Source organism: Thunnus albacares, chromosome 2 (assembly GCF_914725855.1).
Source record: "Thunnus albacares chromosome 2, fThuAlb1.1, whole genome shotgun sequence".
Lineage (NCBI taxonomy): Eukaryota > Metazoa > Chordata > Actinopteri > Scombriformes > Scombridae > Thunnus > Thunnus albacares.
The window spans coordinates 672518-688880 of NC_058107.1; the positions used below are offsets into that span (position 1 = coordinate 672518).

A 16363-nucleotide genomic window follows, 5' to 3' on the forward strand; every position below is an offset into this window, starting at 1 on the left:
TGGTATCAATATTGGAGGGATAAATGAATACTTTCCTTTCCTCTGACATGGAACCAATCAAAATAGTACTTCATCAGTTTTGTCAATTTGAGGTTTTCAGTGAGACGTCGGATCCAAAAGGATGTTTTTTGCAGATCATCTCTTAATAGGACAAAGCTGGATCCTGGCCCTGGGTTTTCTGGGGCTCTTTTGAAGGCAGCTGAAGTAATGATTAGAAAGCAAAGTCCACATCTGAGATATATTTTCCAATACCAAAGCCATTACTAGAACCAGATGGACGAGACGTTGGTCCGTTTGATACTTCCTGGTTTTTAACAAGCCTTTTTATTGACAGAATGGTTTTATGTTTTGTTGTTTACGCATGTTGTACCGACATGATGGATTGCAGCACATAAAAGTATTTACATTAAAGTATTCATCATCAAGTTACTCAGATCTATGTTTCTTGTGCAGGGAAAATGCAGGCTGGCTAACAAGGTTATTGCACTTTCGTCTTTTAGGTTTTGTACACGTTTGCATGTTCATGAATCAAATGAAACGGAATAGGAGAGTCATGTCTGTTCAGCATGCAAACTATATCCATCAGCAAAGACTTTATAAAAACAAATCTTTCATATCTGACATTTGATTAGACAGTGCTGCCCTTTGGTTAAGAAAGCATTAAAGTTCACTATCAGCATGAGCTGTTAATGATGTATATTTTAGGATTAGCATTTACACACCACATACCGAGGCACCAACAGCCTGTGAAACCACAACGAACCTGAATCAGAAGACATCCAGACAAGAATTTAGCATCCTCAGAGAGATTGGTGGGGGAATAAAAACATGCGTGTGCGTGAGAGAGATCCTTCAGTCTGGAGATAGGTCTGGCAACGTAACGCTATATCTTTCCAAAAAAGCGTGAAAATGTTAGTTTGGCACAGCTGAGAAAAAGTGCACTCTGTTTGACATTGCTGTCAAAGCAGAAGCTGGCTGTTCTGGCAGTTCATGCTGTACTTTGTTTTAACGTCATCACACATTACATGGAAAGACCAAAATTAAAGTTTAGAGAATGTTGTGAGATTGCAGGACAGCTCTAAGATGCAAAATGTTTGCAGGCAACTAAAATAGCAAATCATAGCGATGCAAAAATAAAATGAATAACAAACATGTTGAGATTATTTCAAAGCTTAGTGTACCTAAATACAGTGCAAATGAGGAATTTACAGGTAATATTTCCTAGGCCTATACACTCAACTTCTCTAATATATTAAAAAATTATAAAATGATTGGATATAGCCTAATATAAAAGAAATCTGTGTGACGATATAACTGTGTAAACCATCAGAGATTTTGCCATATCAGTCATACTGGATTATCTATACCTTGAAATGTCTGGGTGTATTAAGTAGTTGTCAATTTTTTTGTGTTTGTGGACAATTAATAGGATGTGACGTCTACTCGACAGCTTGTCAAATGCTGCCAGCCTATTAGGTGTGAGTTGTTAAATCAAAGAGTGTCAGATTGTTTCACTTGATTAATTTTAGATGCCTGAACAGAAAAAGGTCCAAAAAAAACCTAAATTATATCAAACTTTGTGTGGCAGAATTTAGTGACAACTTAAATTCATCTTGTGATAGAAGGAAAAATAATATCACAAACACAATTTAGTTTTTCCATATTTATGTAAAATTTGTATGTACATGTAATAGGCAGCAATGTACCACTGACATTCAAATCATGAAACAAAATAGTGCTAAAACGGACCAGCAACACCAAGCAAAACACACCAGAACACAGATTTTGCAATATTTGCACTTTGATACTTTTTGCATTTTTAAAAAATGAAGCTGCGAGGAATTTTCCATTACCGAGGAATACTGATTTCTGCAATTAGACTGAATCTGGAGAGAAAGAAATGTGTTGAAATATTTGGCCAAATGTCAGGTGACAACACATGACTGGAAATCAGACTATTCTGCCATGGGCCTATATATATATTATCTCGTGATGCAGATGAAAGATTTTTCAAGTAACAAAAAGAACAGTGAAATCAAGCGATGGAAAGGAAACGATCAAAATCATTGGTAGTGCAGTCTTTAGCTTTACAAAACAAGGAGCTGACGGCAGCACTTTCTCATACTTCTGTCAATAAGTTATTCAACAGGAAACCTATCTGATGCTGCTCTCCACAGTGTGGCTTTTTAAAGCTCAAAATACCAGCAACTGCCAATTCTGTAGTCTAATCATCAATTTAATGATTTATTATTTTATGATCAGAATGAGAAAGATTTAGAGAAATCGTTGGACATTTTGGGAAGTGTGCTTATTTTCTTTCCTGCGAATTGTTAGATGCCGTTAAACAACTCTTATACAGTATCTGTACAATTAATATGAAGTGATAACCAGCAGAATCGTTAGCCTAGCTTAACATGGAGACCTGGTAGCAGGGCTAACAGCGTGGCTCTGTCCTAACAATTATAAAAAAATCTACCTGCACCTCTAAAGCTCACATATTATAACACTTTATAATTAATTTGCTTAATCTAAACAAATGTATGTATGTATATATAAAGACATAATTCTTGTTTTTTTAAATCTTTGGACAGAGCCAGGCTAGCTGTTTCTAGTTAGCTAAGCTAACTGTCTGCTGGCTCTTGCTTCATATTTGGCATAAAAACTTCTTCTCATTTTTACTCTCGGCAAGAAAGCTAACAAGTATATTTATTAAAATGTGGAACTATCCCTTAAAGCAAAGTCCACTGACCTGTAGGATGGAAGAGTGTAACAAAGTATCTACATACATATAGTGGAAATTATGATTCAGTGTGGGAGGGCTTTTACTATAGTGTCCTTTTCTTAAGCAGAAGAAAAAAAGGATACCCAACCCTTTAATTTGTGGAGTCATCACTCACCACATTTAACTAAAACTTAACAATGGACATTTCAAACTATATCTGTAAATATACAAAGATATATAGATATAAACAGGATGATAGAAAGCAAAGTTTGGGATTTTAATGCTTGTGCAAGTTCATATGTAGCATGAGATGCGGCCAAAGGAGGCGGAGGTCATATTATTTGAAGACGTTCTCGAAGGCAGGACATTTGTGGGTCTTGAGTTTCTTGATGGCCTTTTTGAACTCTTTGCTGGACTTGTCCCACTTGTGGATGCCCGTGAGGAGGTACTGCTTATCCACCTTGCGGCCCATGATTAGATACTGGTTCCCCAGGTTGTCCAGCTGCTGGCAGGGGCAGTCTGCACCATTCTTCAGGTACAACACCAGCTTCTTCATGTCCTTCTTCTTGAGGCTCCCTGCTTTCAACATCTTCTTCTTCTTCTGCAGGATCACCTTGCGGTCCATGTTCTCTCGCTTCACCTCTTTGATCTTGGTCTTGAAAGCTGCAAGCGAAGAAATGTGACATGTTAAAAAAATTACTGCTCTAAAGACTGTTAGTTAATGTTAGACATGCACAGTGTGTGGTGTGCAAAATGTGCAAAATGAAACATATTAAAGGGTATCAGTGGAAAGTCAGCATCATCTCTTGAGGGATAAGACTGATGTGATTCTCTAAAGGCTAAAAACAGTTTAGTTTTTCTCAAATGGTTTGAGCATGCACTCTTCTTAACTCAGCGGCAGATTGAGCACCATTACACTTCACTGTTATTCACACATTCCCAACATGGCCAGCTGATGGCCACCAAACACATCCATTTGGGTGCCTTACTGAAGGTAGCCTCCATTATAGTTGTGTGAGTAAGGAGGGGTTGACTATTCACCGAATCCAACCAATCACAAGCTGACTTTTTACCAAATTAGGGTCAATAACTAAATTATGTGAGAGGCTGAATGCATCATTGATAATTACTAAAATCATGCATATCCTAGATGAGGGTAGATTACTAGCCCCAGTGCTTTATGCTAAATTTCTGGCATATTCCTTCACTGTTTTGAGTAATATCAGGTGACTATCACTATCCAAAGCAAGACCAGCGTTGGGCAAGTTAGTAATTAGTTACAGTTACTGGTTACTTCTTTCATAAAGTAATTGAATTACTTTACCAATTACTGCATATAAAAGTAATTAGTTACTAGGGAAAGTAATTTTTGTGTTACTTTTAACACAAAAGTGTGACTCGTCCCAAAATCTCAGTTTAATCCACTCAACAAAGGGCCACAACCCTAAAATCAGTTCTGTTCAATCCAGTTTCACAAAAATACAAGAACTCAAAAGTCTCAAACCAGGAAGAGCAGCAGCAGTTTAGTAACAGGTATTATTTACAGTATATAACATTATAACTCCAGAGACGAGGCTTATGTTTTACCACGAATCGGCTACAATGACGTGACTTTGTGCATTTGTCTGCTGTCCTCTGCAGCTGTCCACTATTTTCATGTAAGACAAAAGTAATGAGCCCATTTAAACTTCAGTAATTGTAATTGAGTTATTTAATTTGAAAAAGTAATTAGTTACATTACTGGTTACCGCCAATAGTAGTGGAATTACAGTAAGTTACACTGAGCAAGACCCTTTCACTGTTACAGGGATGAGTGTAATTTCATATCCATATACATGTATTGTGATATAATTGAGTTTCTAGAAAATTCATTGGGAATTTGTTGATAGATAAAATAATCAGACAGAAATGTCTTTTTTGGCAAATCCAGCAAAGATCTTAAAATCAAAGTATTTCACTAAATTGATGCATATTATTATAAGTATTACTATAAAGTAGGCCTGATAATTGATTTGTCTACAGTGGCCTAATACATATAAAAGGGAAAGTAGACAAATTATTATGTTGTTTTTTTAATCACATGGCAAGCAGATATCAGAATGAAATGCATAACATAACATGCTGATATCTCCGGGTTATTTTATGTATTAGCATAGCGGTTAATCACTTAACACAGCATGTTGAGCCTGCATCCTGTGCTACTGATGTCAGTTATTAAAGTCTAATGGAGACGTCATTCTGTGTTAAACAAAGCAGCACCAAGTAACAGAGCACTAAAGGACAATAATGGCAAGAATATGTTTGAGTTTAAATGTACCACATCACACATACTGATGATGGATTTATTAGGCAAATACAGATATCAATAACTGAGATCTGATAATGATATATTGGCCATTTTTTAAAAAAATAATTGTGACCAAGAACTGAACTAAGCAGGACATTTCACATTTGAAAACTATATCTCAAACAAACAGAATCTTTGGCGCTGCGTTGTCTTGATACTTATCTACACACCAAAACTAATTTATCAGTTTATTGACTGATCTCAGCACTGCGCCTCATGTGGACCCCATTCCCTGGTTCAGTTACTATTTATTTTGATAAATAATTAAAAACAGCTGACCGAGTCTTACTTTGCAGATAAAACCTCGTCAATAATGTTTCTGTCTGTATTGGTGATTGCTGGAAATGCTCTTAATAACAATGGGCAGTGCAACAGCGTATTGGTTTACGCCACCTTTTATGACTTTTACCTCCGTCTGGATTTCTCAGATGTACAATAATACGCCTGATCTTTCACTAAACTCTATTTAACCTTCTAATCTCTCTGTTTCCTCCAGTTCCCATTCTGAAACGGAGCACGAGTCAGACTTCGGTGGTCCAAATCTCCATATGCCTCCACACGTTACATCCCCTCATTCTCCGCTGATGTATAGTGATGTGAGTGCGGCAGAGACGACCTTGTGACACGGCAACGCGAGAAAAAAAAAAAAAGAAGCATGCTTTGTCCAATCTCATTCACAGGGCTCGTGTCGGGATAAATCACTGAGTCATGTCTGAGATAAAGTCTTGTGACCTATAGTGCAGGGAACAGCCTGATTGAGCATGAATCATTTTCACACTCCAACAAAGATCTTAACTGATAAAACTGTGGCTTTTGCCCAAATGTCTTTATAGTTTTAGAGACGAAATCCCTCTTGACACACTTTTCGTTGAATCATGCTTGACATAAAAAACTGAATTAGCACTTAAAAAAAAACTTCCCTACGTTTCATCTCTTGCTTCGCGCTCCTATCTTCCTTCGTTAATTAAAGTGTTAAAAAAGAGCCGCCCTGTTTTTCCCAGTATTAAGAGTGCACATGGTAGGGATTAAGACTTTTATCCTTTGTCTCTAGTCTCTGAAACGGTCTCTGTGAGCAGGCTTAGTGTTCAGTGAAATCCAAATGGGCAGCATTCATAATTAGTGAGTCATAAAAGAGAAGGCCTGGCCCACCCCTGAAAGATTTCATCTCGATAAATCCTCCATCCCCGATAATCCTTTGACGCTATGAACTTTCTTTGCACCTCACTGTTTGAGGGTTTAATCTCTTCAGTAAGAGCATACAGTAAGAAGTTAACATCAAATAATTTCACTGTTTAGTTGTTTCTTTACTTGTGGCTGGTGAAACTGTCCCTGCTTGGCCTAATATCTTCTAACATCATTATGTACATCGCTGTACATCAGAGCACAGAGATGCTGTTGTCAGTTTAGAATGAAAATCCATCCAGTCGGTGATGTTGCTGCCATGTCTACATGTTTTTCTTGTACTTCGTGTATCAAACACGGACTGTAAAGTCATGTGAGCAGCAGAAACCTGCCTGTTGTACTGAGAGGATAAAGGTACCACGCTTTGATTGAACAAGAACCTCGAGGAACTCATTCTGGCTAGAACTGGACAATATGGCTGAAATCAATATCACAATATTAATAAAAATACTTACTTTATACTATATATCGATAAATATTACTATGGAAATGGTCTGCAAGATTACATTCACATCACACATGAATTTAAAAGGTTAAAAGTTAATTTGCTTTCTTAAAATGTGAGTTTGGTTACAATATAAAAACAACTGAGTTAACTGGAGTTTAATAATGTTATGATATTAAAATGAATTCTGGTTAAATTCTCTCAGTCTCAAGAACAAGTTGTTCATTTGCCACGAAGGCTTTAAAGCTGCTGGAGACACTTTTATACCAGAGTTCATACAAAGACAACAGATGAGGCGTCTGCTGCCCGTAACTAACGCGGGGGGGGGGGGGGATGAAGCGGATACTAACAGTCATCGTGGTTGGCTGATTACTATCAGAGGAAACAACAGTGACTTAACACAGAAAGATAGTTTTAACTTTCAAACAATGCATGCTGGGAAGTCTACTAATAGAATTTGATTTCATCATATTTCCATAAACTTAATTTGCTGAGTTTAGCGGACAGTCAGCCGTGCTTGTGTTCACTAGAAGTCACAAGATTTCAAGTCAGAAGAACAAGGAATGTTTATTGGTTCTAAAATTAACTTTGATACGCAGCACATCTTGTTGAATACTTCACTTTTTCACTTTTCCTGGTAATATTTCTTCAATGTTTTAATGTTTGTATGTTTGTTGTCTTCTAACTGTTACTCATATAAAGGATGTGAATACTGCACTCACTAAATCTGACTATGTTCCAGTGTTATGTTTATAAAGCATTCATCTATAGACAAAGGTTGACAGTAGAATTTCAACAGTAAATGCTTATTTAACCTTTAGAATAACTTGTAGAATAATGAAAACAGATATTTATGTTATGTTAACATGACTGAACACAGTTTTCTGTAATCTCAGGCGATACAGCTGACAACTGTTATTTTGCTGGTAATTCCCTTCTTCTATTCTGGTCCCTGACCTCTGACCTCATTTCCTCTGACGGTTCAGAGACACAGACAGGACCTCCAGCTCCCGGGGGGGTCATAAACCCAGCAGGAGGGTGTGTGCTGCTCCTCATTCACAAGAACGGCAACACAACTGATCCGATAAGGTGATCATTCCTGCAGTGCAGGGCTGCCCTGTTGTTTACTGCACCAGCAAAGGGAATGAGCATTTTGGCAACAACAACAAAGTGAGCTGTCCGGGACACAGGAGAGATTTAATTGAAGGGTGTTAGAGTTTTTTCAGACAATGAGGTACCGTAAAACCTTAAGCACGGAGATAAATTGCAGTGGGAACAAAGTGTTGAGTGGGATGTGCTGTAAATCTGTTACCAGCTGAGCGCCGCAAATAGGATGTGTGTGTATACTGGTATTATGTTTTCGTTAGAATCAGCAAGTGTCACAGTGTTCACTAGAGGAATTAACAGTGTTGGACTGAAAACCTGTTACTTGTTAGAGTAATTCTGGTGCAGCGGCTTGAACGCACTTATCTAACTCACAAGAATCTTTTCTCCTCTGCCAGAGAAACTCCACATCCAACCACCTTAAATCAAACACTGTCTTGACACTGTGTTCTTTGCATTTATCAGGACCAAACCACAGGGAAAAGTCAAATACACTTGTGCAATTGATGGCAAGCAATTAAGCAGGGCGTCAAACAATCAAAATACCAAAGAAAAAACAACTTCACACTTAACTTCTAAGTGAGAACAGACCTTTCACAACTTCCAGTAAGTGAGGTTTTCAGTCGACAAAAATGCTAATTCACTGCCAGAGTGTGGGATATTTTACACATGATTGGTCCGTGCAGATTAATAAAGACTTCAGTGCAAATCACTGATTCATTCCACAAGCCTCTCTGTGGTTTTCCATCCCCATGTTTCACCGAGATGAGCAAGAAATTTATCTATCATATCTATTTTGTGGTCTTCTCCAAACAAAACAGACGAAGCCTGTCTGCAACGAGTGGCTCCTAAAACATGCAGCTACCAACTGTGTGTGTCCACTTTCAGTCAAGTCAAAACTAGCTGAATGCAATCACGATGATGGCCTTATCTTTCGTTGGTGGGATAAAACAGATCATGATTAAAGCTTGGGATTTTTCCATTGGCATATTTTCTTTTTCCTCAAGACAAGACATTAAGTCATGGTTGGCTACAGTCGCTGTCAGATATATTTATTGTTGTAGTTTTCTCATCAGACCAGAACTAATTTCCATCGGCTGGAAAAAGCAACAAACAAATCTTTAGCATAGCTGCTGCGATATACCCAGTGATGCTATCTCTTGTCAGGATGTGCATTAGTTGTTTACCCGCTGCAATCAACCACACACCGAACTGAAATCACAGTGACATTTGTTGCATTCCAGAAGAGGTCGGTCCCTTATGGGTCCAAACCTGCAACATAAGCAGCGCAGTGTCTCATCCTCTTCCTGATACTAAATCTGTCTGTGTATCCTCACATGTCAGCTGGTTAGGGGACTTATGACAAGGAAGCAAAACAACATCTGTCTTCATCTGAGATGAAACAAGCCAGTAATGTGCCACTCTCCTCTTGGCAAACCAGGGCGCAGACTGAAAAAGGCGAGTCCCATCACCGCAGCATAAACAACATGGCAATTCCTTAAACAAATGTAACTTTAAACTTGTCCTGAGAACTGGAAGAAAGTCTGTTTCCAATATGCATCCAGTCCGTGTTTGCTCCGTATGGCACCTGGAATTCAAGCTGCCACAAGTTTTGGTCAAGCCGTCGAATAAAACATGAAAGCGTAACATCTTGCATGTTGTGTGCATCGTATACACATTATTCCTGGAGGTCTTCATAACTGCACTTCAGTCCATGTTTGTGTTTTTTTTAATTGAACTCAAAGCTTTCAATGTCCTCTTTAAGTGCATCACTTCATCACGCGAAATTCACAAATTTCCACAACGAAATCAAGAGCCCCCATCAGCTAAATATGTTCTTTCCTCCTTGATTTGTTAATGTTGTTTTCAGTCTGGTTTCCATTCCCGTCAGGCTGAAGACCTTCTAATGGAATGAATGTGTGAAACCTGTCTTATATTCATGTAAGGTGATCCTTCTCCAAAATTGTCAGATATTCCCTGACTTGTCTAGAGCTTCTCTGATTCCCAGACATTCCCCTTGTGAAGGAACATTTTTTAATAATATGTGAAATATTTCACAAGTGTGTGGTTTTTAATCTGAAAGTTGAGCTGCTGAAGGACACTTTTTCAGATACGAAGGTTAGAAAGCTGTCAAAACTCTATTTCACCTCAGTTCAACTGTTTGAAACACAATTTTTGTTACAACCTTGAAGCAAGATTTCAAAAACATCACCAACCAGGAGTATAAGACTATTAATGCGTCTATAATCTATATAAGTGTACTGAAGCTCCGATCGATCAGATGGACTGTGATCCATGTGGCCTCATCATAAACTACCGAGCTGTCGTTACTGTGCTCGCTTTATAAAACACACTTTACCTGTATTTATGATGTTTCCATCTGTGGAAAAAGCTCAGAAGCTTTGGTGTCTGATGATTTTCATGATTTTTTAGTTTAGCTCACTAGTTTTCTCTGTTTTGCATTAGCAAAGAGAACAATACTGTCCTAGCTTACTGACAGCGCGGGAGTGCTAATTTACTCTAGAACTCAAACAAGTTGTTGAACGGTAGCTTTAATCACATTAGTCTGTTTTAGTCCACATTAGCTTATATATATATTAAAGACTCTGAAAACCTGTTTTCTCAATCATCTCTTTTCTGTCAGAGTTAAAGCAGTTTTGGTTCTTTCTTCATATGAGTGATTTACGTGTCTTTGCTCTTCTGATTGGTTTTAAGTGGTCAGGGCTCATTCACAAGTCACATACTTGTGTGCACCAATCGGGATTCACAAACATTGGAATGAAAATGTGATGACAGATGTGAGGTTGTTTGCTAATGTTTCCAGGTTACTGTCAATCACATCTGATCAAATCCCACCCACACAGTCCTGATGACGCAGATTAGTTGAGTTTTTGACTGTTTTTGTAGTCATTTAGTCATGACTATTAAATGTTATACACAAATACAAGGTTTCAGGGGCTTTAAGTATTTTTCTCTGCATGATTATTTCCATGTGCAGCGATAGAACAACACACTGTAAAAAATATGAGGAAGGACATTAGAGTGTCAAATTTTGGCAAAATAATTATTTCCTTATTTCAATGCACTGTACTGTATGACATCATTACCTGATACAGGTTAAGGTTCAACTCATTTAAAGTTATGCAATATGTAGTTCTTAAAGAAATACAGACACACTTTCTCATTCACCTGAAAGACAAATGAAGGGTTTATCATTAACTACTTGATTAATGTGAACTGTGAACAGACAGAGGGGTATTCTGCAACCACAGTCAGCCCAGACAGCAAAACAAACATCTCTCTTTACTACTGTGAAGACCTGCCAAATAAAAACTTTAATGACCCCAATTCATTAGTCACCAAATCAGACAAGCTCTGACTTAGCGATAAAACCTCACAAGTCACTTTTACATAAAAACTGAGCACTTGATTAATCTAACCAGGAAAATGACTCCCATGAAAAAAAAAGCTTTGTAGCTTTCACTGGAGTGGAAATGGCCAAGTATGGTCAGGTACACGCTGCACTTCAGAAAAAAAAAAAAGTAGTTTTACATACTTAAATCATGCTTACGTTAAGACTTCAAGGAATGTTTTAAAGCTTAAAGATGAAAGGCAAACTCCTGCTGCTCACTGTGGAACATGTCAAGGTGTATCAGAGCGGGCTGCGTCTATGTGTGTGTGTGTGTGTGTGTGTGTACAGTATTTTGCATGTTGTGTGTGTTTTGGAAGGATGCTTACCGAACTCGCTGGCACACATGTGCTCCAGCATGGCGTCTGTTTTCATTTCGTTGTCACATGGAGGGCAGATGGGAGAGTAACCTGTGGAAAAAAGAAGACGGGACACGGTTTGGAAGTCAGTGGAAAGAAGAGGCAAAAATATTGAAAGTTGCTTCAGAGAAAGCATGAAAAGGGCAACAAAACAGCAATTTCTCATTAGTGAGAATGAAGAATGAAAGGGAGTCACACTAAAATATTACAAATATTCACAGCCCTGCCCTTGAATTCCAATTGAAAATGATCTATCATGCAAATCCAGCCTCTCCCTCCATGCAGAGATCCTATTTAGTTTCTGGCGTATTAAACTCCTTGGTCTCTGTCTTCATACGCTCTGATGACCTGACCTCAGTGAGGAATGTCTTTGGCTTTTATGGCCAGCTGTAACTAAGAGCTGCAGTAAACTCTGCTTGCTCTTTGCTACATTTAGACAGTTTTCAAAATGGATCCTTCCATTTTAAATTTCAGCAGCGATGTATACACCCTTCAATGCAACAAAAAAAAAAAGAACAAGCATTAGAAATGTGGAAGAAATAAATGGAAATGATATTCAATCCAAGCTCGAAGGAATGTTCTGACATTCCAAAAAAAAGGTAATAGTCAGCTCGGAGACAAAAGCCCGACTGAAGACAAAGAGCCAAAATGTGTTTTTGCCAAAAAGTAATTCAGTCTAGAGGCATATCTGCGAATATTTTACCAACACGATTTTTCAATTTTTTCTAACACCGCAAATGATCGCTGCTTGCCAAACAGCTGAGCTTACTTTCCAAACAAACTTGGACATGCAAAACGATCGCAGCGTCCTGCAGCATTTTCAAACCGACTGCATCTCCATGTCACAGCGAGTATCTGGATCAATTGAGTGGAAGAGTAAAAAAAAACAAATAGTTTTCTCTCCTTTGCCAGTTGTCCATTACATGTGTTTAACGAAAGCTTGTGAAAGTAACACCGAGGTGTGAAGAGCTTGTGAAAACAGACACTGTTTACAGAGTCACGGGGTCCCTTTGCCTATTTGAGCCTGTTTCTCCTTTAAATCAATTATCACCAGTCTGTATGGAGCAGTGAGTGGTGAGCACTGTTAGCTCACCTCTATTAACAATCATTAAGGAGAACAGTTGAGAAGATAAGCAGCTTTGTCATCATATATGAACACTCTCTAGGAAGATATTGGTATCAGAGCACCGGGACACCCGGTGAACCGGTTTCTGCTCCTACAGGCGTCGGTCTGTGTCCTGCGGGAACACGCCGGCTTTATTTATCACCGGCACCGACGACAGATGATAACAGGTGACGTCTGTATAGCGCTGAGCTCTGTGTGGTCCTCTTAACCCTGAGAAGGGAGTCTTTTTCAGAAAAACGGGCCTCCGTCCATACCACCATGTCTGTCAATAACGCCCACCCCCCCTTTACACACACGGGACATGTCCACTCTCCAGATACAGTGAGCGCTGTGTAATCGCTGGAACATCCACAGTCCCCCCATTTATGGCCAGCACGTTCTGCGAAAATGTCCTCAAGTGGTGTATTTATGGCTTAAGATTGAAATATAAGTAAGTTGATGATGTGATGATGGAAATTCCCCTCTATTTTATGGTTAAAGTGAATGAGATGGTTGTACTTCCCCCTCCCTGGCGTATGCCTCACCTAGGCGACCGGCAGGGATGCTGGCACCGCAACAAAACACCAAAACTATTCATACTTGTTGTCTTTGTGCATTTTTCAGGGTTTCTCTGGTATTTATCAGCTTGGCTCATCAGGTTATTGCTGGAAGGCTGTATTTTTGGACCATGTTACAACATACCACCCCCACCTCCTCTCCCCTGATGCTGTATGAGGTGTCTGACTCAGCTTCAGACCAACACACACACACACACAAGAGTCCCTGCAGGTTTGGGGAATCTGCAGCCAGAGAGCCATTAGTGATAGATGATGTCCGGAGGGGGGGGCCCAGGGGTGGGGGGGGGAGTAGTCATGTCCTTGAGAGCTTTGTTTAGAAACCGCTGGCTCTCGCTCACCTCCAGAATGGATCGTAATACACATTATTTGGACAGTGTGTTTTTCAAATTACGTCTATGTCTTTCCATTTTTCGTCACTTTTATTGCATTTGTCAGTGATGGCTCACTAGAAAATGTAAATTAACAGATGCAGGTATTCACTTTTTTTTTGCTGCTGGGCTTCCTCCCAGCATTGTCCTCCAGCTCAGCAAACACCTTCAGATAAATGACTCCCATCTGTCAGAGCTATTTCAATGTTACAGCATCACCCTTAGTCAACAGTATGCAGACAACTTCACATTCACATCAAAGTCAGAGCTTATAGCGGCAGATTATAGACTGAAAGAGAACATAAGCATGTGAGGTGGGTTGACAGTCTTAAAACAGGATCAAATCCAGGGTTTCACGGCTGAATGTTCTCCCCCAAAAGGCTGTATTTGGTTTGTTTGTGTTGGGATTTGCATCTGCAAACACACCTTCACCCCTGAAATAACATTCTCAAGCCAATTTAACTGCACGGGTGTCAGTTTTTACAGAGTGGCAAAAGTGGCGGCTGTTTGTTTTCTCGGTCAGGTAGTCACTCTGAGTGAAGTAGTTAAAGGAAGGGAATCCTGAGTGGCTGCAGAATATTCAACAGTTTTCTGACTGTGGATTGAATATCAGTGAATTTTGGTCAAAACAAGACATTTGAAGGCATCATCTCGGGCTCCAGCAGTGCAGCTGCTACAACTAACAACACTGAGATTCCTCATATTTTTATGAGTTAAACATTGTGGTTATTTTGAATATAGTATATTAATATATATATATATATATGCCTATAGGTACACAATATATACAGTACCAGTCAACCAGTCAAAGGTTTGAGGACACTTACAGCATTATTTCTACAGTCATGGATAAGTTTATGTTTATGTTTCATTATATTGTAGAATTTAATACGGAAAACACATTTTTATTGAGCTGAATCTAAGCAGCAGATTAAGATGGCGCAGCAGATCTCCATTCAATATTGAACCCAGCGCTCCGTGAAGTCTTCACACCGTTGCACTATTTGTATCCTGTTTACAGCTCACAGAAACGCTTTCACCTGTTTGTAATCATTCCTTGTGTATCTTTCTGAAGATTGTTATGTTGTGTGTGAGTACACTGACAGCCACTAAACCGGAGTCACATTCCTTATATGGGTAAATATGAGTCTGATACATTTTGAAACTAATCACTGTTTGTAATCCTATAAGAGCAGCGTGGAGAAATGTATCTTTAATTAGACTGTCGTTAGTTTTCTGGACTGAGAAGCTTATGAGCAGTAAGAACTCATTTCCCGCTCCGTCATCTACCATCAAGGTACTTTTGAGGCAATGAACCCACAAATTTCCCTGCGGAGCTGCAGTGACCACAGAGGCACTGTGGTCCTACTGGGCAGCCCCCACACCACTGAGGAGAAGTTAAAAAGCATTCACACTCAGTGGGCCTCTCTTAATAAATACAATAAATACTGTACAATAATGTGTTTTTAAATAGTGATTATTAGTGATAGAGTGTCAGCCTACCTGTAGGTTTGGTGGCCTCGGTCGCATTGGGGTGCGTCATGGCAATGCACACGTCGTCTTGGGGAAACTTGTCACAGGTGAGCATCTCCGGCCAGGGGAAGCCGAACGCCTCCATGATAGGGGTGCAGCTGTCCCGCACGGCCTCGCACAACCACCGGCACGGGTAAATGGGCCGCTCCAGGCACACGGGCGCAAAGAGCGAGCAGAGGAGGACCTGCGTGCCCGGGTGGCAGTTCTTGTGCACCAGGGGCACCCAGCTGCCGGCCTGCTGCTTCGCCTCGGCCATGGTCTCGTGCTCCAGCAGGTTGGGCAGCAGCATCTGGTTGTAGCCTACGTTGTGACAGAGCCGCATGTCGTCCGGGATGTCCACGCACTGGGGAGGCTTGCCGTAGCTGCGCCCGCCGTTGTACGTGTCCGACCTCCAGCCCAGGTACTCGTACTCTGTCGCTCTGCATGCTGACACGAGCGCCACTGTCACAGCCAGGCGGATCATCCTCCAAACCGGTTCAGAAGTAGACCTCATGCTTTCTTTCTTTCTTTCTTTCTTTTTTCTTTCTTTTTTTTTTTTTTTGCAACAATAAAGTAACTCACAGCGTAACTCAGACAAGCGAACCAAAAGACTCACTTCATGAAGAAAATCGGAATAATAATAAAAAACAAATGCAGAAGAAGCGCGGATCTCGGTTGATCGACGTGCGTAAAATGTGTTGAGTTTCGGGTTTGGGTAAAGTCCAGAGGCAGTCTTCTCTGGCTGCAGCCCTGTCGCGCTCCTCTGGTGCGTCTGGCTCCTACGAGAGTTTGGGGAGGTAAAGCGCTCTGGTGGTGCGGAGCTCGGAAACAAGAGGAGATTGTAAAATCGGACTGCGTCTGCGCCTTTTGGCACTCTGCTGTCAGTCAAAGCGCTTAATTACCCAGTGTGTAAAAACTCTCCGGGAGCCTCCCTACCCCTCCGTTTACTCCCCTGTTTGTACTTCCTTTGTCAAAACAAAACCGAATAAAAAGAAAATCATAGAATAACAAACGGAGGCACGCATGTACGATGTGCCTGAGGTCGTGGATAATATATAACTGTGTGTATTAAGGAAGACTTATGGGGCCTGCTTCCATTCCAGTTTACAAACTGTGAATTATATGAGTCCCCGAAGATAATGAAGGCAATGTTTTCACTAATTTCACTAATATTAAATTGACTTAGAATCTCCCCGCGAGATATGATAATGAGGAAAATTGCTTTAACCCTT

At 39.9% G+C, this 16363-nt stretch overlaps 1 protein-coding gene across 1 annotated transcript; it reads right to left on the reverse strand.

Annotated features, from left to right (window-relative positions):
* Positions 1-1648: 1648 nt before the first annotated feature.
* sfrp1a (secreted frizzled-related protein 1a) lies at positions 1649-16158 on the reverse strand. Its single transcript, XM_044362013.1, has 3 exons — positions 15123-16158; positions 11539-11619; positions 1649-3385 (listed from the first exon to the last, which is right to left on the reverse strand). The coding sequence occupies exons 1-3, from the start codon at positions 15643-15645 to the stop codon at positions 3060-3062; spliced, it is 930 nt and encodes a 309-aa protein (XP_044217948.1). The 5' UTR covers positions 15646-16158; the 3' UTR covers positions 1649-3059.
* Positions 16159-16363: the final 205 nt, after the last annotated feature.